This window comes from Medicago truncatula, chromosome 6 (assembly GCF_003473485.1).
Source record: "Medicago truncatula cultivar Jemalong A17 chromosome 6, MtrunA17r5.0-ANR, whole genome shotgun sequence".
In the NCBI taxonomy this organism is placed as follows: domain Eukaryota; kingdom Viridiplantae; phylum Streptophyta; class Magnoliopsida; order Fabales; family Fabaceae; genus Medicago; species Medicago truncatula.
This window is the reverse complement of record NC_053047.1, coordinates 28,487,529-28,511,346: the sequence shown is the minus strand read 5'-3', so window position 1 is coordinate 28,511,346 and position 23,818 is coordinate 28,487,529. Positions and strand designations below refer to the sequence as shown.

At 32.6% G+C, this 23,818-nt stretch overlaps 1 protein-coding gene across 3 annotated transcripts; it reads right to left on the bottom strand.

Annotated features, from left to right (window-relative positions):
• Positions 1-468: 468 nt before the first annotated feature.
• On the bottom strand, positions 469-22,423 carry LOC25497184 (uncharacterized). Of its 3 annotated transcripts, none has more exons than XM_039827193.1 (14): positions 22,181-22,423; positions 21,965-22,060; positions 17,640-20,482; positions 16,853-17,101; positions 16,038-16,760; positions 14,961-15,773; positions 10,812-11,552; positions 9,921-10,739; positions 5,864-6,604; positions 4,971-5,789; positions 4,040-4,783; positions 3,122-3,952; positions 2,534-2,603; positions 469-779 (listed from the first exon to the last, which is right to left on the bottom strand). In XM_039827193.1, exons 3-13 carry the CDS (start codon positions 20,436-20,438, stop codon positions 2,583-2,585), a joined length of 9,300 nt encoding a protein of 3,099 aa, XP_039683127.1. In that variant the 5' UTR covers positions 20,439-20,482; positions 21,965-22,060; positions 22,181-22,423; the 3' UTR covers positions 469-779; positions 2,534-2,582. The 3 variants fall into 3 exon arrangements, with proteins under 3 accessions (XP_039683127.1, XP_039683126.1, XP_039683128.1); XM_039827192.1 differs by having other exon boundaries at positions 22,185-22,423; XM_039827194.1 differs by having other exon boundaries at positions 6,152-6,604; positions 22,185-22,423.
• Between the last annotated feature and the right edge of the window lie 1,395 nt (positions 22,424-23,818).

The following is a 23,818-nucleotide window of genomic DNA, read 5'->3' as shown; positions in this document are numbered from 1 at the left end:
AACCATGTATCAAATGAGAATAAGTAACATCACTCAGCAAAAGAAAACCCACACTCAACATTTCCTCAATAACCTGAAGACTCAACAAGATAACCTTCTTACATACAGACAGAATCCAAGGAATCTGCGAGACCCAACTCTAGAGAGCAAGCCAATACAACACTAACGTGTGGAAAAAACATTTATCGAGTCTTTTTAAGATACGGTTTTCCTTGTATATGCTTATGTTTTTTATTAGGATTGATATAAGATTTAGTCTAGATTTATTTCCTCAATTAAGGATTCCTAATTTTGACATGTATGGAATGAATTATCATTAGATGCAGTTTGGAAGACATGGTGTAAATGCTCCATCTAAAATTGTTGTGATTGTTTTGAATTATATAGTTCCACTGATTCTAAACCCAAGTAATGTCTCCAATAGAAACTTTTAAAAAATATTTTACGAAACACTAACACATAGTCTAGTACATAGCATGTCCAACTAGAAATGTTCAATTTTTCAAAATAAAATTTTTCAAAATAAAAAGAGTGATCCATCAAACACTTAGGAACACCCCTAAAATGTCATGGTTGAATTTGACAATTAAACAAATTAGATAATAACACAATAAAAGAATCCCTCGACGTAACCTACCACAACAATGAGAATAAAATTACAATACAAGGTCCTTGACATGAAACCAATCAAATTACAACATAAATAATAAATAAAAGAAAGTCTTCCAAATACCAATATAAATAGCTCCTTGGAACTACTACTCACATGTTTCTTGCACCTGTGCGTCGTCGCAATCGTCAAACACGAATACATGAAAGGGTAAGTAATCAAGTTTCGTAAAGTATAAATAACAAATTAGACAAACATGTATAAATAACATCAATTTAATTCTTTTACAAGGCATAAGTTTTCTTCCAAGCGACACATTATCACTCACATGAATAAACATTTAAGAGTACATTACACTTCCCTTCCCTCAAAGAAGCTTGAATTACACTCTCCTCCCCTCTTATGTTAAAATTTACACTTTACTCCCTCAATATTTTATTTATTTATAATAATCTAGCAAGAAAATAATAATTTAACACACTTAAAAAAATAGTATTGCGGATCTATTTTAATATAATAAAAAATTGAATACATATTTTTCACTGTTTTTAAACCCTATTATAAAATATGAAACAACCCAAAATAAAATTAAAATATGTGAAAAATTACTAAAGACAATAAAACATGCTTATTTAAAATTTAATTTTATACTCTAAATTATAAAATCAATAGCATAATATTTAAATTTAATTATCATTGACATTTAAATTATAATAAAATGAATTGATTTTTCTTAAATGATGATTCAAAATTAATATATATCATAAAAATATTTATTTATGTTAAAATTGATTAAAGTATAGTGCATGTTTAATTATTAAGGGAGAGAGTTGTAATTCAATCACATCTTATAAGGGAGAGGAGTATAAATTGTACTTTTCCAGAGAGGGGAATGTATATTTTAACCTAAGAGGGAAGAGAAATGTAATTCAAGCATCTTTAAGATGGGAAGGGGAGTGTAATTTACTCAACATTTAATCACAATACACATGCATGCACAATTCCTGAACACTTTTATTTCAAATGGTACCATCTATCTAACTACAAACAAATGGCATGGAGCGTGGCACTATGCTCTTAGTAGCTCATGCTCATTTGGGACTCTACGGAGTGGCACTATATGAAAGTAATATTGTTATTATTCGTTTATTGAGAGGGTTGATCGTATCAATAATTGTGTTATCTTACTCGAAGGACAAAAAACAATAAGATATATATTTGGAGGACTAAAAATTATATAAAAAAAAATGGCTAAACTGCACTTTTCGTCCTCTAAGTTTCAAAATATTGCGATTTTGGCCCTCTATTAAAAAATGGCAAAAGTGACCCCTATGTTTAGGGAAATATGTTCTTTTGACCCTTAACATAAGGGAAATATGTTTTTTGACCCCTTATCTTTACAAAAAGTTGTGTTTATGGCCCCTTTTTTGGGACACGTGGCGTCTTCTCAACAATTTTGAGACGAAAGGGGCCAAATTTTCATTTTTTTTTAATAGGGGACAAAAATCACAACATTTTGAAACTTATGGAGCGAAAAATGTAGTTAAACAAAAGAAAATATAGTATTTTTTTTGTCAAGTAGGCTAGTGGCTAGAAAGTCACCCCTTAAGATGAATAAATAGGTGTTTGGGGTTCGAACCTCAACACCTACATATATTATACAATGTCCCTACCAACTAAACTTAAGGAACAAATAAAAAGTACTTTTATAGATATTAAAAGGAAAGAAATAGTATACTTCCAAGAACTAAAAATATTTCAACCTTAATAATATTGATGACCGATGATTTAAAAGAGAAGGAAAAATAAACAAAATGTATTCCAAAATATTTCAGTCAAGAATAAATAAAACACTCCACAATCAAATGATACTTTCCTATTGAAAAAATAAAATGTTTGAAAAGAGAATTTGGTGTTGGGTACCTTGCAAATGTGACGATAGATGATAGTCTGGTCATTCAAAATGTGTAACTTAACTAGAATGTGGGACTTCCTGTTCAAAAAATGTTAACATTAATTAATTAATAAATATATCAGCCACTAACTATTTGGTAACGTTTGCTCAAAAAATTCACTATTCACTCTTTTAATTTCGAAGCACTTAAAACAATTGCAACCGTAAATCGAAAATTATAAATTGATTTATATTTTTAAAATGCCTTAACAATTTATAGTTTGATTATCATAATCATACCCTCAGTTTTTTTTTTTTTTTTTTTTTTTTTTTTTTATAAATTAAAATAACTTATTTAGTGTAAATATAGAAGGCAATATCTGTTTCTCATATGTCATAGTATGTTTCATTAGACTTTGTTTATTTTTTAAACAGAAAATGAGGTATTTAGTTTAGCGAATTAGATCTCAACCTATTTAGTGCTAAACTTTGTAGTAAATCCATAACTAATTTCAAAGTCACTGTCCAAACATGCAACAAATTAATATTGTGAGCCTTGTTTAATTATATGAATAAAAAAGTAAACAATTCTCATCAATAATAACGACATTGTGTACCTTTTCTATGAACATTTGTTCAATAGTTGTGTTAAGATCACCTTTCCATCGCATGTTTTCTTCTTCCACCTCAATTGATGTGAGACACGGTGCTACTGTGAGTGCAGATGAGAAGATTTTCATTTGAGGGCATCCTTTAACAACGAAGTCTAGCAACGATGGGAATACGATTGCTTGTTTCCCACAGCAGAAGCTTCTCAAACATGACAATGAAGTTAATTCCAAGAATTCCAGGTTTTCAAATAGGATGTTTTCCTCTACTTTTTCTTCGTGATCAATTTTCACAACATCCAACATCTTCTCACAATTCTTTATTTTTAATGTTTTGAGTTGAACTAGACTTTTTGCTGTTGTAGATGTTATCAAACAGATTAGCTCTATGCAGTTGTCCACTACCAAATATGTTAAATTTGTGAAAGATGTTGACGATGATGGTACCAAGCTTATCAAACTTGGACAATTCACTACACATAAGTTTTCAAGATATTGTAACAGAGGATGATCCAATGGAAAGTCTACCTGCCATACGTGCTTGAGATTTTCCAAATCAAAAAGCCACAACTTTCTTATTTGCCTTGAAAGTTGCATACTGAGATGATCAGTGGTTCCTTTAGTGGGGAACAATATTTCAAAGGAACTATTACGCACTTGAAATGTTTCAAGATTAGGAAATATTGTATGGAAATCATTCAAAAGAATAGTTGGAGTTTCAACGAAGCATTGTAAACGAAGAAATCTGACTTTATGAAAGATATTTTCTTGACCATAACCATTCAATATCCCCAACATATCTGTGCCATTTACTGCACATTCCTCCACGATGGGACTCAACTGAAAAATAAACATACAAAATGAAAATAAATACTAGCGTATTACTACACTGATAAATAAAGAAAAACAAGGTATGTTGGGATTTACCTTTTCAATACAAAACAGGGCTTGTTGGAACTGTATATCATGATTTTCGTCCACCGAGTAAGGTTGTTGCAAGTCTATATTATTCAAAGAAAACATTCTTAATGCTTCACAATGATATACATTCAAAGTCTTCAATGAAGGGCACTCTAAAGTATGTTTTCCTTGATAGAAACTCTTAAAATTTGTCAAATGGTACAACTTCATAACTTTCAACCGGGGGAAATTAAAATTAATTTCCATGGACCCAGTTTCTTCCATTGCAACAATTTCTTTGACTCTGCAAGACTCTATCTTAAGCGTTTCAAGATGTCGAAGATCTGGGCATAGTGAATATGGAAAGATATATAACAAGCTTTGGCACATAGAAACATCCACCTTGCATAAGTTTCCAAAGCTGATAATTTCATGAGGATCCTCCTTCCATATGTGCGTCAATTTAGGTAAGTTAGACAAAGTCAATCTTTTCAGCTGAGTTCTTTGTTTAATCAATATTTCTTGTGACTTCATACCTTTCACCTCAAAAACTGCTTCTAGGGAATCACAATCTTTTACTTCTAGTTCTTCCAATGCAAGTAGAACTTGCATTACATTTGATGGAAAAAGTACATGTGATAAAAAATCACATTTTTGCACCAAAAGATGTTTCAAATTGCAGAACACATTTCGATGAAGTTGGCCATACCACAAATTCTTTAGCTCAGGATAGTCAGATAAGGCTAAGTATTTGAGTTTAGGAAATGCAACCTGATCAATAAAATTAGTATATCAACAGACACATCGTAATTATTTTAAAAAATTACTTAAATATCATATATAATGTTGTAATCAATTACACTACAATTTTCCACCTTCAAAATGATCACGAGAAAAAACGACATTTTAAAGATACCTTGGTGGAGGAAATAACTTGGTGAATGAAAGTAAAACATACCTTGTCATCAAACAGTCTCTTTACGGTTCTGTTGAGGTCACCCTCCCAATGATTTCCTTCATCAGTTTGTACATGTTGAAGATTTGTTGTTTTGGTCACTCCAAACGAAAAAAGTTCCATTCGAGGACATTCTTTGACAACTACAACTTCCAGCAACGGAAACATGATGGTGCATGAGCATGAGCAAAATCGAGAGAGCCTTTCTAAAGAAATTAGTTCTAGAGTTTGTAAACTACAAAACTCAATCTCGTTTGTCTCATCTTCTTTACCATTCACTATATCCTCAAGCCAATTACACATTTTAATCTTCATTGTTATGAGTTTGACAAGACTCTTTGCTGTTGAGTGTGTTATCAAATTATTCAACCCATTGCAGTTTGTTACCTCCAAAAAGGTCATATAACAAAAGGTAACAGAAGATGGAACCAACATTGTCAGACTGGAACACTGATAAACATAAATGCTTTCAAGAAACTGTAGAACTGGATCCATTTGAAATCCTTCTTTGCATATACATTGAAGCTTGCTCAGGTGCCGTAATTTCAACTGTTTGAGGCGCGGGCTAATTTGAGTTTCCTTTTCTCCTCTTATGATTTCTTCGCCTTGGAATATCTCTGTGAATAAACTGCATTCGACCAACCAGCTTTCTGAATTAGGAACATTTTTCAAGAACCAATATGGAAAATTAGCTTCTTCATTGTAGAATTCGCACACGGTAATGTGTTTGATGTTGTTGAATTGAACCCCTGAAAATTGGCTCTGTAGAATCATGCCAAAATCTTTATTGTTCAAGTTTAAGTTCTCCACATTGGCAAGTACCTGTAGCAAAAAGTAAATTAAAACAAAACACTCTTGAGTACGTATTAGGATAATATATTTAACGCTGCCCTTACCTCTTCAATCACAAAAAGAGGTTGATATTTTGAAATATTGAGCTCATCATTTCTAGTGCATACTTCGTGATTCAAAGGTTCTGCCTTAAAAAGCTCTATATTTGGACATGCAAAGAGATCGATCGTTTTCAATGATTTACATTGAAAAGAATGGACCCCAACAAAGAATGCCTTAAGTTTGGTCAAATAATTAAGTGTGATGGATGTTAAATGTGGAAACAGAAATTTAACTATCTCATCTGTTCCTTCTTCCTTGACAACAATTTCTTGAATCCCACACCGACTTACCCGAAGACTTTGAAGTTGCATCATATCTCTAGCCACTGAGAGTGGAAAGAGGCTCATCAAGCATTCACATTCCACAACAGATACATCACTTAAATTTTGAAACCTCATAGTGTAATGTGGATCCTCCTTCCATACATGCTTCAGTTTTGGAAGATTAGATAGTTTTAATTTCTTCAATAGAGTAGAATTCTGCAAAACAATTTCTTTTGCAAATTCACCTTTCAAATCAAAAACTGCTTCTAATGAATTACAGTCTTTGATATCTAATTCTTCCAAGTTGATTAGCACTTCTAGCAACTTTGGTTGAAAGAGCACATCGGATAAAAAATCACATTTATGAACCACTAGATACTTCAAACTCCTAAATGTGTTATGCTGAAAATGACCATACCACAACTCTTTTAACTCAGGATATTCAGATAGTTTTAAATGCTTGAAACTACCAAATGCCACCTGTAATAACAATAGTATTGCTAGTTAGTACAAACAAAAGTAGTAATAAAATGTAGTTAATTTAGAAAATCTATATTCATAGGTAATTATTTTGTTGAACTATCCTATTAAAAACTTAACTAGAGACTATTTATTTGGTTTGGCTGATGTAGGCTTTATTTGAGCTTATCAACTAACATAAGTTACTAAAATTTGTTACAAGCAATTCTTTATTATTTGGACAATTTGTTAATAAAATTTTGGTCGAGCCGTTATATGCAAGGTAGACAGGAACGAGTCCCAGCACGTAGGAATGTCCGCTCCTGCGTGCTTCCCACACAAAAACGTGCCTCGTTCTTACCTGGGTTCGTTTTTTGCGTCTTCACAGTCAGGAACGAGTTCCTGATACAGGAACGTAAGTTTAAAACGTGTTGGGCTTAGCTTAAGTGATTTGGGCTTAACGAACTGGGTCGGGTCAAAATATAACCCGATTTTATATAAAATATAAAACCTAGAAAATTTTCATTCTTCTGTTTCTTCTTCACCCAAACCCTAAACGCGAATGGCGGCCACTCCTCTTTTCCGGCGAATTTCTCGCCGTCGTTCTCTCTCTACCCTCACCTAAACGTGTTTTCTGTCGTTCTCTCTCTCTACCCTCACCTAATACTTTGTTTTCGTGTTTTCTCTCCATACCCTTATCAAGAATTTCCTCCTGGCATGGGAATGAATGATGTCTTAAACTTAGATGGGTAGTCTAGTTTCTATGATTTGTCCATTTAGAAACTTATTTTGAACTTGGTAGTTTCTATGGGTTGTCCATTTAGAAACTTATTTTGAACATGGTGGTTAACATGGTAGTTTCTTTTTGTTGTTACTTGTGAACTTGTATTTTGAGTACTTTTTTTTTTTTTTTTAGTACCTTGATGATTATGACTTATTAATTAAGTTTGATGTACTTATGATTTCAATGTTTTTTTTTTTTTTTTTTGTATTATCTTATATATTAAAGTTAACCCGGAAGAATATTTTAGCCCTAATTTTAACCTAAACACTATTGCATTAATTTACTGTTTTAACCTTAATGCTTAATTTCTTCTTATCTTCTTATATATTAAAGTTAACCCGAAGCATATTTTAGCCCTAATTTTAACCTAAACCCTATTGCATTAATTTATTGTTTTAACCTTAATGTTTAATTTCTTCTTATCTTCTTATATATTAAAGTTAACCCGAAAGCATATTTTAGTCCTAATTTTAACTTAAACTCTATTGCATTAATTTACTGTCTTAACCTTAATGCTTAATTTCTTCTTATCTTCTTATATATTAAAGTTAACCCCGAAGCATATTTTAGGCCTAATTTTAACCTAAACCCTATTGCATTAATTTACTGTTTTAACCTTAATGTTTAATTTCTTCTTATCTTCTTATATATTAAAGTTAATCCAGAAGCATATTTTAGCCCTAATTTTAACCTAAATCCTATTGCATTAATTTACTGTTTTAACCTTAATGCTTAATTTCTTCTTATCTTCTTATATATTAAAGTTAACCCGAAAGCATATTTTAACCCTAATTTTAAGCTAAACCCTATTGCATTAATTTATTGTTTTAACCTTAATGCTTAATTTCTTCTTTAATATATATATATATATTCTTATATATTAAAGTTAACCCGGAAGCATATTTTAGCCCTACTTTTAACCTAAACCCTATTGCATAATTTTACTGTTTTAACCCTAATGCTCACACCTAATCTCCTATTTTCATGAACAACCTTAATGCTCACACCTAATCTCCTATTTTTATGAACAAAGCAAATCGGCATCGCTTTATTTCCCCTATTTCTTCAAAACAAATCGCCCTATTTATTCAACAAAACAAATCACCCTATTGGAATAAAAGGGTTTTGAAAGATTATAGCAACATTTTTTTTGTTAATATTACACTTTTCATCCAAATTAGAACTAAACTCTCTTTGTTAAATATCTACCACAAAATGCACCTGAATTTTGCAATCTATATAAACAGGTGGAAGAAACATTTCAACAAACAGTTAAAGGGTATCATTTACGGTAAAGGTCAATTTTATTTATTACTTTTATAGTTAAACATAAAAAATTAATGCAGTTCATGGTTCCTAACAAATTATTTAAGGTAGCCGAGTTTGCATAGAAATTATGGGAACAAATTATTTAAGGTAGCCGAGTTTGCATGGAAATTATGGTATTTTGTTTGTAAATGTATTAAATAAGTGTACAACTATTTGTCAAAAAAAATAAAAAAAATCTACAGAAACAATAAGTTAAGTTGCTGCAGACCTAATAAAATTAATAAATAATAAGGATAAGGTCTAAGATATCTATTAAATTAAAAAAAAAATATCTACAGAAACAATAGGTTGCTACATACCTAATAAAATTAATAAATAATATGGATAAGGATTAAGATATCTATTAAATTTTTGCTTTGAAAAATATTCACGGTTATTAGAGAGAGAAATGAAAAACATATATGATGCAAATTTAGAGCCAAAATTTTAGGATAGAGTTGTTGGAAACCTAATAAGGAATTAGTGGAGGCAAAAATTAGGTTAAGTTGCTGCAAACCTAACAAAATTAATAAATAAGGATTTTCAAAAAAATAGCATATAATAAGATATGACATTTTGCATAAATTAAATCTAGGGTTAATATAGTAAAGTCACGCGAAAAAATTAGGTTAAATATAAGGTTGATATTGCGTCACGGGTTAACATTTAGAAATAAGAATAGTAAAGTCACGTGAAAAAATTAGGTTAAATCTAGGGTTAATATTGCGTCACGGGTTGAAATAAGATATGACATTTTGCATAAATTAAATCTAGGGTTAATATAGTAAAGTCACGCAAAAAAAATAGGTTAAATTTAGGGTTAATATTGCGTCACGGGTTAACATTAGAAATAAGATATGACATTTTGCATAAATTAAGTCTATGGTTCACGCGAAAAAATTAGGTTAAATTTGATTTCTGATGCATTTAAAAATAACATTTTGATTAAATTAAATAGGGTAATACAGTAAAATTAATCATTAAAGTTAGGTTAAATCTATGGCAACATCTAGCTTTCGGGTTACCTTTAAGGTATAAGTGAAAATATGACATTTTGCATAAATTAAATTTAGGGTTAATATAGTAAAGTCATGCGAAAAAATTAGGTTAAATTTAGGGTTAATATTGCGTCACGAGTTAACATTTAGAAATAAGATATAAGATATGACATTTTGCATAAATTAAGTCTACGGTTCAAGCGAAGAAATTATGTTAAATAACTTGGTAGATGAAAGTAAAACATACCTTGTCATCAAACAGTCTCTTTACGGTTCTGTTGAGGTCACCCTCCCAATGATTTCCTTCATCAGTTTGTACATGTTGAAGATTTGTTGTTTTGGTCACTCCAAACGAAAAAAGTTCCATTCGAGGACATTCTTTGACAACTACAACTTCCAGCAACGGAAACATGATGGTGCATGAGCATGAGCAAAATCGAGAGAGCCTTTCTAAAGAAATTAGTTCTAGAGTTTGTAAACTACAAAACTCAATCTCGTTTGTCTCATCTTCTTTACCATTCACTATATCCTCAAGCCAATTACACATTTTAATCTTCATTGTTATGAGTTTGACAAGACTCTTTGCTGTTGAGTGTGTTATCAAATTATTCAACCCATTGCAGTTTGTTACCTCCAAAAAGGTCATATAACAAAAGGTAACAGAAGATGGAACCAACATTGTCAGACTGGAACACTGATAAACATAAATGCTTTCAAGAAACTGTAGAACTGGATCCATTTGAAATCCTTCTTTGCATATACATTGAAGCTTGCTCAGGTGCCGTAATTTCAACTGTTTGAGTCGCGGGCTAATTTGAGTTTCCTTTTCTCCTCTTATGATTTCTTCGCCTTGGAATATCTCTGTGAATAAACTCCATTCGACCAACCAGCTTTCTGAATTAGGAACATTTTTCAAGAACCAATATGGAAAATTAGCTTCTTCATTGTAGAATTCGCACACGGTAATGTGTTTGATGTTGTTGAATTGAACCCCTGAAAATTGGCTCAGTAAAATCATGCCAAAATCTTTATTGTTCAAGTTTAAGTTCTCCACATTGGCAAGTACCTGTAGCAAAATGTAAATTAAAACAAAACACTCTTGAGTACGTATTAGGATAATATTTAAGGCTGCCCTTACCTCTTCAATCACAAAAAGAGGTTGATATTTTGAAATATTGAGCTCATCATTTCTAATGCTTTCTTCGTGTTTCAAAGGTTCTGCCTTAAAAAGCTCTATATTTGGACATGCAAAGAGATCGATCGTTTTCAATGATTTACATTGAAGAGAATGGACCCCAACAAAGAATGCCTTAAGTTTGGTCAAATAATTAAGTGTGATGGATGTTAAATGAGGAAACACAAATTTAACTATCTCATCTGTTCCATCTTCCTTGGCAACAATTTCTTGGATGCCGCATTTACTTACTCGAAGACTTTGAATTTTCATCATATCACTAGCCACTGAGAGTGGAAAGAGGCTTATCAAGCTTCTGCATCCCACAACAGATACATCATTTAAATTTTGAAACCTCACAGTGTTATGTGGATCCTCCTTCCATACATGCTTCAGTTTTGGAAGATTAGATAGTTTTAATTTTTGCAATTGAGTAGAATTATGCAAAACAATTTCTTTTGCAAATTCACCTGTCAAATCAAAAACTGCTTCTAATGAATTACAGTCTTTGATATCTAATTCTTCCAAGTTGATTAGCACTTCTAGCAACTTCTGTTGAAAGAGCACATCGGATAAAAAATCACATTTATGAACCACTAGATACTTCAAACTCCTAAATGTGTTATGCTGAAGATGACCATACCACAACTCTTTTAACTCGGGATATTCAGATAGTTTTAAATGCTTGAAACTACCAAATGCCACCTGTAATAACAATAGTATTGCTAGTTAGTACAAACAAAAGTAGTAATAAAATGTAGTTAATTTAGAAAATCTATATTCATAGGTAATTATTTTGTTGAACTATCCTATTAAAAACTTAACTAGGGACTATTTGTTTGGGTTTGGTTGATGTAGGCTTTATTTGAGCTTATCAACTAACATAAGTGCTTATAAAACTATCTGGGAGATAATATAATCAGAGTTTATGAGCTCCCATTAGCTGACCCAAACCACAAGTACTGAAGCAAATATCGTAAGATCCTAAAAACAACTCTCATGATCTCGCAACTTTAGTTCTTGCATCATGCTTCTTGTTTTCTATATCTTTACTCTTCAACCGAGGTATTCATCCATGTCTTTTGTTAGTAATAAATCTCATGTTGGGGAACTGCTAAACCGGACAGCTTTCACCAAGTTTCTCGGTTTCATTGGTTGAATGGCAATTAAAATGAATTTTCAATTCAAGTTCACAACCAGACAGGGATCTTCTTCCCGGTTAAACTGGTCAAACTTGTAGGTTTGGTCCAGGTAAATTTCACACTGATCTTTCCTTTTTTTTTTTTGCTTAATTGCACTTTTGGACTCCTATCTTTCCAAAAGTTGCGGTTATGGACCCCTAACTAATTTAAATACTAAACAGCCCGCTATGTTTTGATTCTTTGGCAGTTTTGGACCCCCAAGGCAAAAAAAAAAAAAAACTTGACACGTGGCACCTCACTTAGGATGCCACGTCAGCATTGACCGAGTCAACAATGGACTGGGGGTCCAAAACTGCCAAAGAATCAAAACATAGGGGGCTGTTTTGTATTTAAATTAGTTAGGAGTCCATAACCGCAATTTTTGAAAAGATAGGGGTTCAAAAGTGCAATTAACCCTTTTTTTTTTTTCTTTCATTTAAATTTGGCAGTATCCTTTTCACACATAACTATTAACTTTAAAGGTAAGTTATGTTTTTATCCTCTTAATAAGTTAATATGGTCACTTTTTGTTCTTAGTCATTTGAAAATTTGTTTTTTAAATTTTGTTATGGTAATATTAAGATTCTCATTTAGTCCTTGATGAAATCTTTTCCATGATAGATGATGTAGCACGATGACATGGAATGCCACATCAGATTTTGGGGTCACGTGGCATTATGATGCCTCTCCGGCATCCAATGGGTGGCTACCACATTGCAGAAACAAAAATCCAAACCAAACATCTTCTAGCTCCTGTAGCATGAACAATGATGGATATTATGTGAAGCATTAGCCCATGGAATTTCTTGATCCAGACAAGCATCAAGCTTTACCCCCTCCCCCCAACCTCTATTCCTTTACCGCCTCCTAAAAAATATTTCTCCAATGTATTCATTGGATTTCTCAGAGATCACTTGGATCAAAGATGCTTGAAGGAAGAATCGATCTCCATTAAAATTTCAGAGGAAGAATACCTAAATGAAGTTAAAGGTTGTAAGAATAACCTTCATGAAAGGCTAATTTTTAACGAGAAGCTTAGACATCCCGACTAGGTCAGGACCCCCAAAAAACCCTATCCTCTACTACTCACACATATAAATATTATTCGAACAAGAGGGAAAATATGTACAAGAGAGGGGACCAAACCAAAACCCTCTAAAAACAACGGAGAAACAAAAGATGAAAATCAAACAAAATTATGGAAAACCCTCTAATCACTAATTAATTATTATTATTAATTATTCTCCTAAAAGTGTGGGTCAAACCACTAATTAACCATTACTTCTATAACCTTCTAGAAGGTGTAAGAGTGTAACGTGTGTGATTTGGACCCAATCATTAGCCATCAAACTCATGGGACCCTAGTGTCCTATCAATACCCTCCCCTACAAAATTAGCCTTGTCCTCAAGGCTATGATAAGAATATTGATTCTGCAATTGATTTCCAGGCTCTCAGCTGATGATCTCCTTGTTACCTTCCCACCTTGTGACTTTCCTTGACTGCAAGGTGCCCACAACAACCCTGTTAAATTGTTTCTCCCTATCGATCTTCTTTTCCTTAGGAAAAAGACTGTACAACTTTATTTTTTCTCCATTCCAAAAGAAGTTAATTGCCCTCTCATTCCAATCAAAACTAACATCGGCCATTCTGATCTGTAACCAAGTCACGCCTAATACCATATCACTACCTTATAACTCAAGGACATAGGCTTCCAGCATGGTTGAAAATTTCCCAAATTGAACTTCGAACCTCTAACTCTTCCTCGTGAGCATGACACACCCTCCATTTCCCAGCTTTACACTCGTCGCCTTGCTCTTGTCTACCAAAAGGTGCAGATTTGCCGCCACATTTTCCGCCATTATAGGAGATATGAAATTGTGACTGGCCCCAGTGTCAACCAAGATCGTCAGATACATTCCCTTCACACTACCTGCTAGATGTAGAGGGCTAGGGAGAGCATTCTGGACTCTGTTTCCTCCCACTAACCCAGACAGCATCATAGAATTTAACCCAACTGTAATTTCTTCTTCACCTTTCTGCAGTTCCATTGCAAACGTACGTAGCTGCTTTTCTGCGCACTGATGGAGAGGTGTGTAACGTTCTCCACAACAGAAACACAATCCCTTTGTCTTGCGATGGATCAAGTCAGAGTAAGTGAGGTGTTTAACACCCCTATTGCATTCACTGGAACTTCCGCGTCGTTCGTCGTCACCATTTGCTCGTGAAATATGAATGAGCCTTCCCCATTCACTTACAATCGGGTTAGAACTTGACCGAGTTGGGTTAGCCCAAATTTCTGTTTCCTTTAGTTGGGCCTGGGTATTGGCCCGACCCGTTCCCTTCCTTTAGAGCATCCACAATAGAGACAATTTTTTAATAGTAGTACCTAATAAGCACTCAATCACTCCAACCTTGATCTCCCACAAAGTTCTTAAATGGGATTCACTAATCAACCATCAATAACTTTATATCATTATATTTCAATTTTTTAACATTAAAAGAGTGCGGGTGCCACTTAAAAGTGGGGGTCTTAAGTAAGACCCTAAAAAAAATTCTCTCCCCATTGGTATTTTTTTAACGGTATATATTTATTTATCAATGTTTTGCCATCCAAAAAAACAAAAAGACTACAAACTCTGGAAGTCATTGTTTGCCATTATAGCCTCAGTGTCCATTTCTATGATTTTCTTTCATTTGATACTATGCATCTCTTTTGCTTCCTGGTTTTTTTAGAATATATTGCGATATACTTCCAAAATCTCTAAATACTTATTTTTATAGAAAGTTTTTAACATTGTAAATTTAAAAATCAACAATTATGCATCCAAAGAAACACACAAAAATAGAAACGCAAATCATAATTTTTTTTATTTTGAGGGGCGCAAATCATGATATTGTTACACAGGAAATAAAGTGGTAAATCAAGCATACCTTATCTTCAAACATGTTGTATATTGTATCGTTCAGGTTTCCCTTCCAAAGCCATTCTTCATTTTCTGCAATTTTAACTTTTCGAAGAATTGGTGTACTTGTATTTCCTGCTGAAAAAATCTTCATCCGAGGACATTCCCTCACAAATACTTCCTCTAACGATAGAAACTTCAAGATGCACTTACTAGAGCAAAATTTGACGAGGCTTGGCAAACATTCCAACATCAAAGTTTCTAAATTAATAAAAGCAATGTCAAAAACATTTTCTACTCCAGTAATTATTTCTTCAAGTGAATTACAGTCTTTTATAATCAACACTGTGAGCTTGTCCAAACATCGTGCCGTAGGAGTTGTGATTAAATATTTTAGCCCATCACATTTTGTTACCTCTAAATATGTCAGACGATTAAGGGTGACAGAGGAAGGCATCAAATTTGTCAGACTAGAACAGTTACTAACATTTAAGTATTCAAGGAACTCAAGAACTGGGTCAATTTGGGATCCTTCCTCACATATATGTTGAAGTTTAGGTAATTCATTCAACATCAGGTTTTTTATTTGTGTTTGAGTCTTCTTCTCACTTATTTCTCCTTTATCTTGAAATATCTTCTTGAAGCAACTATCCTCAACAACTAATGACTCAAGAGTATGCACATTTTCAAGAAACCAATAAGGAAATCTAGCCTCTTCAGTGTTATAGCTAGCCAAACCAAGAAGGGTCATTTTGCAAAAGAGGGAACTTGAGTTTTGGATTTGCAATATCATGTCAGCATCTGCCTGTACGATCTTCAACTCCTCTATGTTTGGAATCACCTATAACATATTTAAACAACGTTAAAGAATTAAAAATTGTACTATTGAGTCAAATAATAATTACTATTGACTAAAATTTGTCTTTTCAATTTCTTTTAAACTCATATATATCCTTTACAGAAATTATCAAATACCTTTTTGAAATGGCCAATGTTGGTAATTTATGTTTTTTTTTTTTTTTGCTATAAAAATTATCAAGTACATCTATAAAAATAAAAAAAACAAGTTCTACGAACATGGTGTATATTTACATGATATGCATACCTCTTCAGCAATGAAAAGTGGTTGCTGCGTCAAAATAGAGTGTTTGTCATCTTGAAAATTGGAGCTTCTTGTAGATAGAGTTCTGAACAAATTCAACTTTGTACATTTGTAAACATCAATCTTCGTCAAAGATGGACATACTAGAGTGTGATTTCCAGCATAGAAGCTGTTGAGTTTATTTAAGCCCCAAAGCAATAAAGTAGTTAGTTGATTAAACTCAAATATGGGAGCTGCATTCACGCTAGATTCTTTCTCCTCTGCAACAATTTCCTTCATGTTCTGACAATCCTTTATATCAAGTTCCTTCAGATGTGAGCAACGAGTGGCTACGGAAAGTGGTAATAGATACTCCAAGCTTGGACATTCATTTACGATTGCACAATTAATAGCTTGAAAACTAAGAATTCCTTCAAGATCTCCACTCCATATCTTTTTCAACTTCAACAATCCATCTATAGTAACCTCTTTCAAATGTGTTGTAGCCTCTTCACTGTTATTTTCATTGAAATTCAATTCAAATATCTCTTCAACTAAAGCACAATTTGTAACCTCCAACTTCTCAAGATCATTATATGTGTTTTGCACTGAAGAAGGAAAAACAACCACAATTTTCTTACAATTGTTCACTTCCAACATCTTCAATGTTTTAAATTGGGGATGCCATATTGTCTTCAAGTTGTCCATATCCTTCAGTAAGATTTTCTCTAATTTCAAAAAATGAACCTATGAATTCATAAATACCACCATCAATATCAATAATTATTTAAATTGCAAGTTTAAAATTAAATTAATTAGAAGTATAAAATCATAAATACCTCTTTCAATGCATTGTTTCTGTCTTTTTTAGCTATTATCTCCTCCATCATAGGACAATTACTTATTTCAAGGTGTTTGAGGTTCATAAAACTTTCAACCAAAGTAGAGGGAAATAAATACTTCAATCCAACACAATTATCGACAATCAAGTTAGTCAAGTTGTACATAGATTGATGATTGTCATCCCAAACTTGATTCAAATTGAGAATTGAGCTCAATTTAACGGTATCCAATTTAGGAAATGCAACCTACGTAAAAACAAATTAACAGAAACATTATTGAAGGCTTATATATTTTCGAACTATTTGATTCAAAAATATTTAATATAGTTAGTTGAGTGAGTGTTCCACTAAATATCAAAAAGGACAATTTGGTAAATTTAAATTATATTTCACACAAAATCTAAAAAATTATTTGCTCTTAAATTAATTTTTTAATACATGTAAAATTAGTTTTTTTCCCTTATAATAGTAGCCGAATATAGTATATATTTGAAGATGCATTACACATTCCAAAATCAGTGCATGGTTTCTTGACATGTGCAAATTTGCACATGATAGAAAAACTCTTAATAATGTTGGGTCCATAATCAATCAAAACAAGGTAATAAAGGTTCAAATAGTTTTATTCATAATGTGAAATTAAAGAAAACCAGAGAGAGAATATGAGAGGTGATGAGCAATATGCTTCATCAAAATCTGAGAAATGATAATTTGTCTGGACATATCACAAAATAAAAAATTATATTATTTGTATCTAGAGAAGCTTAAAAACAAAGTAACATACCTGAGCATTGAAAAATGGTGTAGAAACATTCCGCTCTAAACCATGACAGTTTTGCTTACTTCTGGAATGTGTCAAACAATAAGAGAAGAAAGAATCAAGTGTCTCCAAATGTTCTAAAGTCAAAGAACGCAATAGAAGAAACTCAATTTTTTCATTAGTTATATCATTATTTGCACATGAATTGTTGTCTTCGAGCACTATCTCCTTCATAGAATTGCATTGACAAACTTCAATCTCACGAAGGTGAGAAAGTCCTTTTAGCATTGCAAAGGAGAAAAGATATTTTAACTGGACGCAGTTTTTTACTTTGACAACATTGAGACTTCCAAAAGAAGTAATTGAAAGTGGACCATGACATATATGCATCAAGTTTTTAAGATTAAGAAGTACTAGTGTTTCCAAGATGGGAAAGGACACATGAATTTGATTCCTCTCTTTAGAGTCAACAATGTGCTTCATGTTTGCATTATTTTGGACGTGGAGATGTTTCAGCAATGGAAATCCTTCCCCATTTAGTTGATAAAGCACATTTTGAATTCCATCTACATCATCTAAGTACAAGTTCTCAACACCTTTAACCAATGCTTTAATTCCATGCTCCAAATGTATGTTGGTACTAAGTTTGAGCATCAATGTTTTTAAGGTTCCATCCTTAATGTCAGACCAGTCCCATACATCTCCAATAGCTACTTTGTATCTTTCCAGCTTCTGAAACACCAATTGCAAGTCCCTTGGCAACATCCAAGTCTCACGAACTTGTAATTCCAAAGCTGTCAAGTGTGGTAGTTTTCGAAGCTCGGCAATGCTAGCATTTTCATTTTGAACTTTTGAATTCACATCTTTCCAATTAATAGAGGTATTGCCCATGTACAACTCCTCCAATTTAGTCAAGTTTGATATGATGTTGGGTGGGACTACTTCTATTCCTGAATGGCTCAAATCAAGCATTCTCAATTGAATCAATCTGCCTATTTCTCTTGGCAACTTGATCATTGAAGATTTCCATAGGCGAAGAATTTCTAAATTTTGCAAAGCTTCTATTGCATCCGTATTTCCCAAAACGCATTGATCCAAACACAATGTTTGAAGGTCTGTTAATAACCGAAACGATGTGGGTAATGATAGCAAGTTCAAGTGCGTTAAATCTAGCACTCTAAGGCTTCTCATACCCTCAAAAAAAGTATCAGGGATTTCTAAAGATTGATTCATACTGCCCAAATAGAAAAGCTTAATGTTTGGACAATCAATCATTTGAGGAAGCTCGTGAATACAACACCTATCGAGAATGATCTGCGTGCACCTTTTGAAAAAATCCTTGGTTGTCCATTCCTCATCAAATTGTTTTCTTAGAAACACATGTTTGTCCCTGCGTGCTATGGAGATGGCAAAATCACGAACAAAGTCATGCATTTGAATCCTTCCACCTGTTTTAACTTCAAGCAAAAGACAAGTCGCCTTCAAAGATTTGGTTATTGTGTAAAGTCTGTTTCTTGCATCATCAATGGCATTAATATGCTTCAATATGTCCAACCCCATTGCAACTTTGAGAAAGTACTCTATATCATTACCTAGCAGTAATGCAAAAAGCAAGAAGAGATCTTTCATTTCATCACTCTCCAAAGAGTTGTAACTCAATTCCAAAGCAGAATAAGTTATCGAATCCATCTCTGTATGATCAGTACTTTGTAATTTCCTTAGTGCGTCTTTCCAAGATTGGACATCCCTCTTATTTTTCATTGCACGTGCTACTGTCACTACCATAAGAGGCAAACCTTCACATTTTTTAGCAACTTGAACTGCTACATCTTTCAAATTTCTATCTTCAACCACATCTCCGGCCATAAATTGAAACAAGCTCCATGTCTCATTTTCACTCATAAGTTCAAGTTTGAAAGTGAACTCCATTGGAACATCCATTTTCAGTAACACATCTTGATTTCTACTAGTCATCAACAATTTGCAACCATTATGTTTATTTCCAAATGGAATTCCCACTTTCTTCAAATCAAGTATACTCCAAATATCATCTAAAATGACAAGGATATTTTTCTCCATCTTGATTCTCTGTCTTAGGCGATTTGCTCTGCCAAGAACAGTCTCCTCAACGAATTGCAAACCCAAAGAATCTGCAATCTCTCCTTGAATTGTTTTAAAGTCTGGGTTTTCAGATACATGTGTTGTAACCACTTTATCGAACATTTTGTTTTTCTTCGCTATTACAGCAACTTTCTCCACCAGAGTGGTCTTACCCACCCCACCCAACCCATAGACTCCAATGTTATGTGAATTAAGATCTGCTAGTGCCTTCACAATGTCATCCTTAAGCGACTCCCTTGTGTCATAATTTTCACCATCTCTTGGTGAGGAGGAGGCTAATACATCTAGAGGGGGAAGGTAACCAACTTGATCAAAAATCCCTTTTCCTTGAACTTGAACAACATCTTTCGCAATTTTTGTGGCTTTCCTACTTAGTTGATGACGTAAAATCAAGTTGGGGAACAACCATGTTGAGCACCTAACATTGGGACGACGAGGATCGTTTTGAAGCCCATTCGCCTTTTCAATGACCTCGTTCACTTTCTCCAACCAATTCAGAACATCTTTTTCAATTTCTCTACCATTTCCCCTTTCTCTTTCAACCGAATGGATCATTCTTTCTCTTGCAGCCTCAAGGTCTTTAACATGATCCTTTAACGTCTTGAAGTTACCTTTGTAGAATATCAAGTAACTTGCTTGACGTCCAATAGGCACAACAGTATATTCTGCTATTTTTGCAACAACAGAAATTAAAATTTCCATTGATTTTCGTTTCTTCTCCTCTTCCTTGTGACTTGAGTCAAAACCTGAAAGTGAAAGTAAAAGATACTATTTATGGATGAAGGCAAAAGAAACAAGGGAAACATTTGGAAATTAACACATTACTCTTATTTTCAACTTAAAACTGCAATTATTTAATAGAACATTTGCTTTGGTTTGAATTAGAAAAAAATGGATCGTAACTAATTCTCTCATGAGAGAGAGAGAGAGTTATGAAGTGAAAAATATAGTGTTATTACTTGAGTAATCAATGAGTACAAGGAGTTTATATAGCTTGCTGATGCTGTACACTAAGCAATCATAAGGTAGCAATCAGCATATCAAAAGTAAACTAAGCTAAGCTATGTTAATAAGAGTAACTTGTATGCTAAGCTATTCAGTCAACTGAATTGTTGACTTGATTATTGTGATCTGGTAATAAAAGGTAGACTCTGCAAATTGAATTTTATTACAATCATGTGTAACCTATAAAAAATATAAAAATGTTAACAGGTGTCCTTATGGCACTTCATAAGAAGTTTAATGAGAAATTTTATCTTAAGAATTGTGCATTCATTACATTGAAACTTTAAAAATTGACTTTGACTTCATTAAACTATTCAATTCTTTCTATTTTTATCTTCTTAATAAATGTCCTAAGCTCGGCTCGAACTTGTCTTAGCTCGGCTCAACTCGATTAGAATTGGTTCGGCTCGAAACTCGACTCGAGTTCGAAACAAACTTTTTTTCCGGCTCGAGTTCGGCTCATTTAAAATTCACGAGCAACTCGGTTCAGCTCGTTAGATTCATTTGCTCGAATCACATAATTTTAAAATTTATTTTTTTATTTAAAAATTGCATATTTTAGACCTATTAATATTTAAAAATAAAATAAAAACTAAGGCGAATAGGACTACATCAATGCCCCTTCTTTTATAGACAAGTATTGTTGTATCTACCTCAAATACTTTCCATGTGGGACAAAAACAAAGTAGTGTAGCTTTGCTAAAACACCATGGTACTACAAGCAACATATTTCCATTGCTAAAAACTATCCAGGTCTACTCTGTTACCATTGTTGTTTTATATTGCTTGTATTATTTTACTATTGCTATTAGTTAAATACTATATATATATGTATATATATATATATATATATTCGAGTCAGTTCATGAACCAAAAGAGTTGAACTATATATAACTCAAATTCAACACATTTACTTAACGAACTTAATCTTTAGCTCAAGTTCGGCTCGTTTGGTTCATGAACCAAGTTTAATAAACTAATTACTGAGTCGAGTTCCGAACTTTATTCAAGTTGTCTTGGTTCATTGGCAGCCCTACATCCAATTGATAGGTAGTCTAGCCCTATTAACAAAAAAAATTGAGATAAATTGTTGCTGACTCGAGGATTAGTTTCATTGCAGATACAATGGGCCTAAACAGTGGGCATACCTTGGAGTATCTATTGTGGGCAAAGATCCTAATGTGTTGAGCATGCATTAACATTGAAGAGCATGTACCTCTTACCTGAATTATGAAACAATGGAGAATCAATGGAACAACTCTGGTGCTACTGATGATGCGATCTACAAGACTAATGCAAATTGACTTCAAAAGAATGATCTGCAAAGAACAACAACAACAACAGCAAAATATTAAAACAAACTTCAATCTCAAATTGCAATGTTTTAGAGGATTTACTCTCTATTATTGAAGGAGAAAAAAAAATTAACTAATGCGTACCTACCTCTAACCACTGGTACAAAAATTCAGACAATTCCAACACTATTTTTGAGTTTTGATTTTTAGTATTTTTTATTTTTATTTTTTGCCACAGGAATGGGAAAATAACAAAAAAACTGAAAGACAATGAACAAAGCTCTTTTTTTTTTGTTTTGAGTTCAAAAGCAATAAACTTTGAGAAACTATGTTTGGATTTGGACTAGACTTTGTAGATACATGTTGGGAAGAGAAACTTGTGCTACTCTGCACGTTCTCCCACAAATATAATAACTAACCCATTGAAAAATCATCGGAAAAATAAATAATTAAATTTAGCCAGCGGAACTATACTACTGTACTTGTCGTTTTCACATCACATGATGCACATCTTCATATGAATATAATAGGAGTATTAATTTACTCAAAAAATAAAAATAGGAGTATTAAATTGATACACTAATAATCCCACAAAACATAATTGATGCATTAATAAATTAATAGAAAAATACTTCAAGATCTTTTATTTTATTTATTTGGAATCTATGAAGCTCGGATACAGGTACGGATGCGGATACCATACGATATAGGTACGTGGATACGCAATATTTTTTTTTTTTAAATTTAGGATATTCTACCGTAAGATACGTTAACAAAAAATTTATACTAAAACTTATACTCTTATGCATGTAAAATACTTGAAGAAAATGAACATTGATTACTCTTTATTGTTATATTATTATAAAAGTCGCAATTTTTAAAAAATAATACATGTGGGTGATCAAAATAAAATAAAAAAGTAAAGTTTTCTTTAAACCATATTATATTTTCATATGTTGGGATATCAAGATAAGCATTGTTAAAAGAACTCAACATAAATTTTATCTAATGTTGATTAACTGAATCACCTCTCTTGTTACCTTCATCTACAAAACATATCTAAAATTAAGTCATATACATCTCTATTGAATTTTTACAACGTTGTCTCACTTTTTTCCCTTCATCTTTTTTTATGATACGTTTCTGTGAAGTACGTTACAAGTATCCTTGTGTATATGTGGAGTATCATACAAATATCCGATAAAATATTTTTTTTTTAAATTAAAATAAGGGTCTTGTTAACCGGTACCCCTGAGGCACTGGTTAAAGAATTCAGAAGTAGAAAAATTGTCTTGAAAATATAAATCGTTACTTTTGACAAACTAATTATTACACCACTTTTAATAAAATTTTACTTCTTTTAGCTGCTTAACCAATGCCCCAGAGGCACTGGTTAACATTCTCTTTAAAATAATTAATTTCAATACTTCGTAAATTTCTATATGTAAGTATCCGTGAAATATCAATATTCTATGGTACATCTCCAATTTAAAGTGTATAAACTTCCTAGTTTAAAATACATAAGTTATTTATCGTCAATTCAGTCATTTATCTCATCAAATTTGTGCAACTTAACTTTTATTTTCAATTTCCTTCTAAAAAAGCATTTTTCTACGTGGAAAAGCCTTGTGTGTTTTCACCCCAAAAAAAAAAATCTGGATTTTTCTTCTCGTGTCATGAACCCAAAGCTACGGTTTATTTGCTAAATGGACAGTGTGAAACAGAGGAAGTAATTAACTAAATTATTATCAATTCATGATTTGCATGTGTAAGTTGTTTATC

Coding starts and splice junctions, on each gene's coding strand:
- LOC25497184 (XM_039827193.1), bottom strand. CDS start 20,438: ATGGAAATTTTAATTTCTGTTGTTGCAAAAATAGCAGAATATACTGTT. Junction 6,605..9,920: donor AGAGACTGTTTGATGACAAG/GTATGTTTTACT, acceptor TTGTTATTACAG/GTGGCATTTGGTAGTTTCAA. Junction 4,784..4,970: donor AGAGACTGTTTGATGACAAG/GTATGTTTTACT, acceptor TTTATTGATCAG/GTTGCATTTCCTAAACTCAA.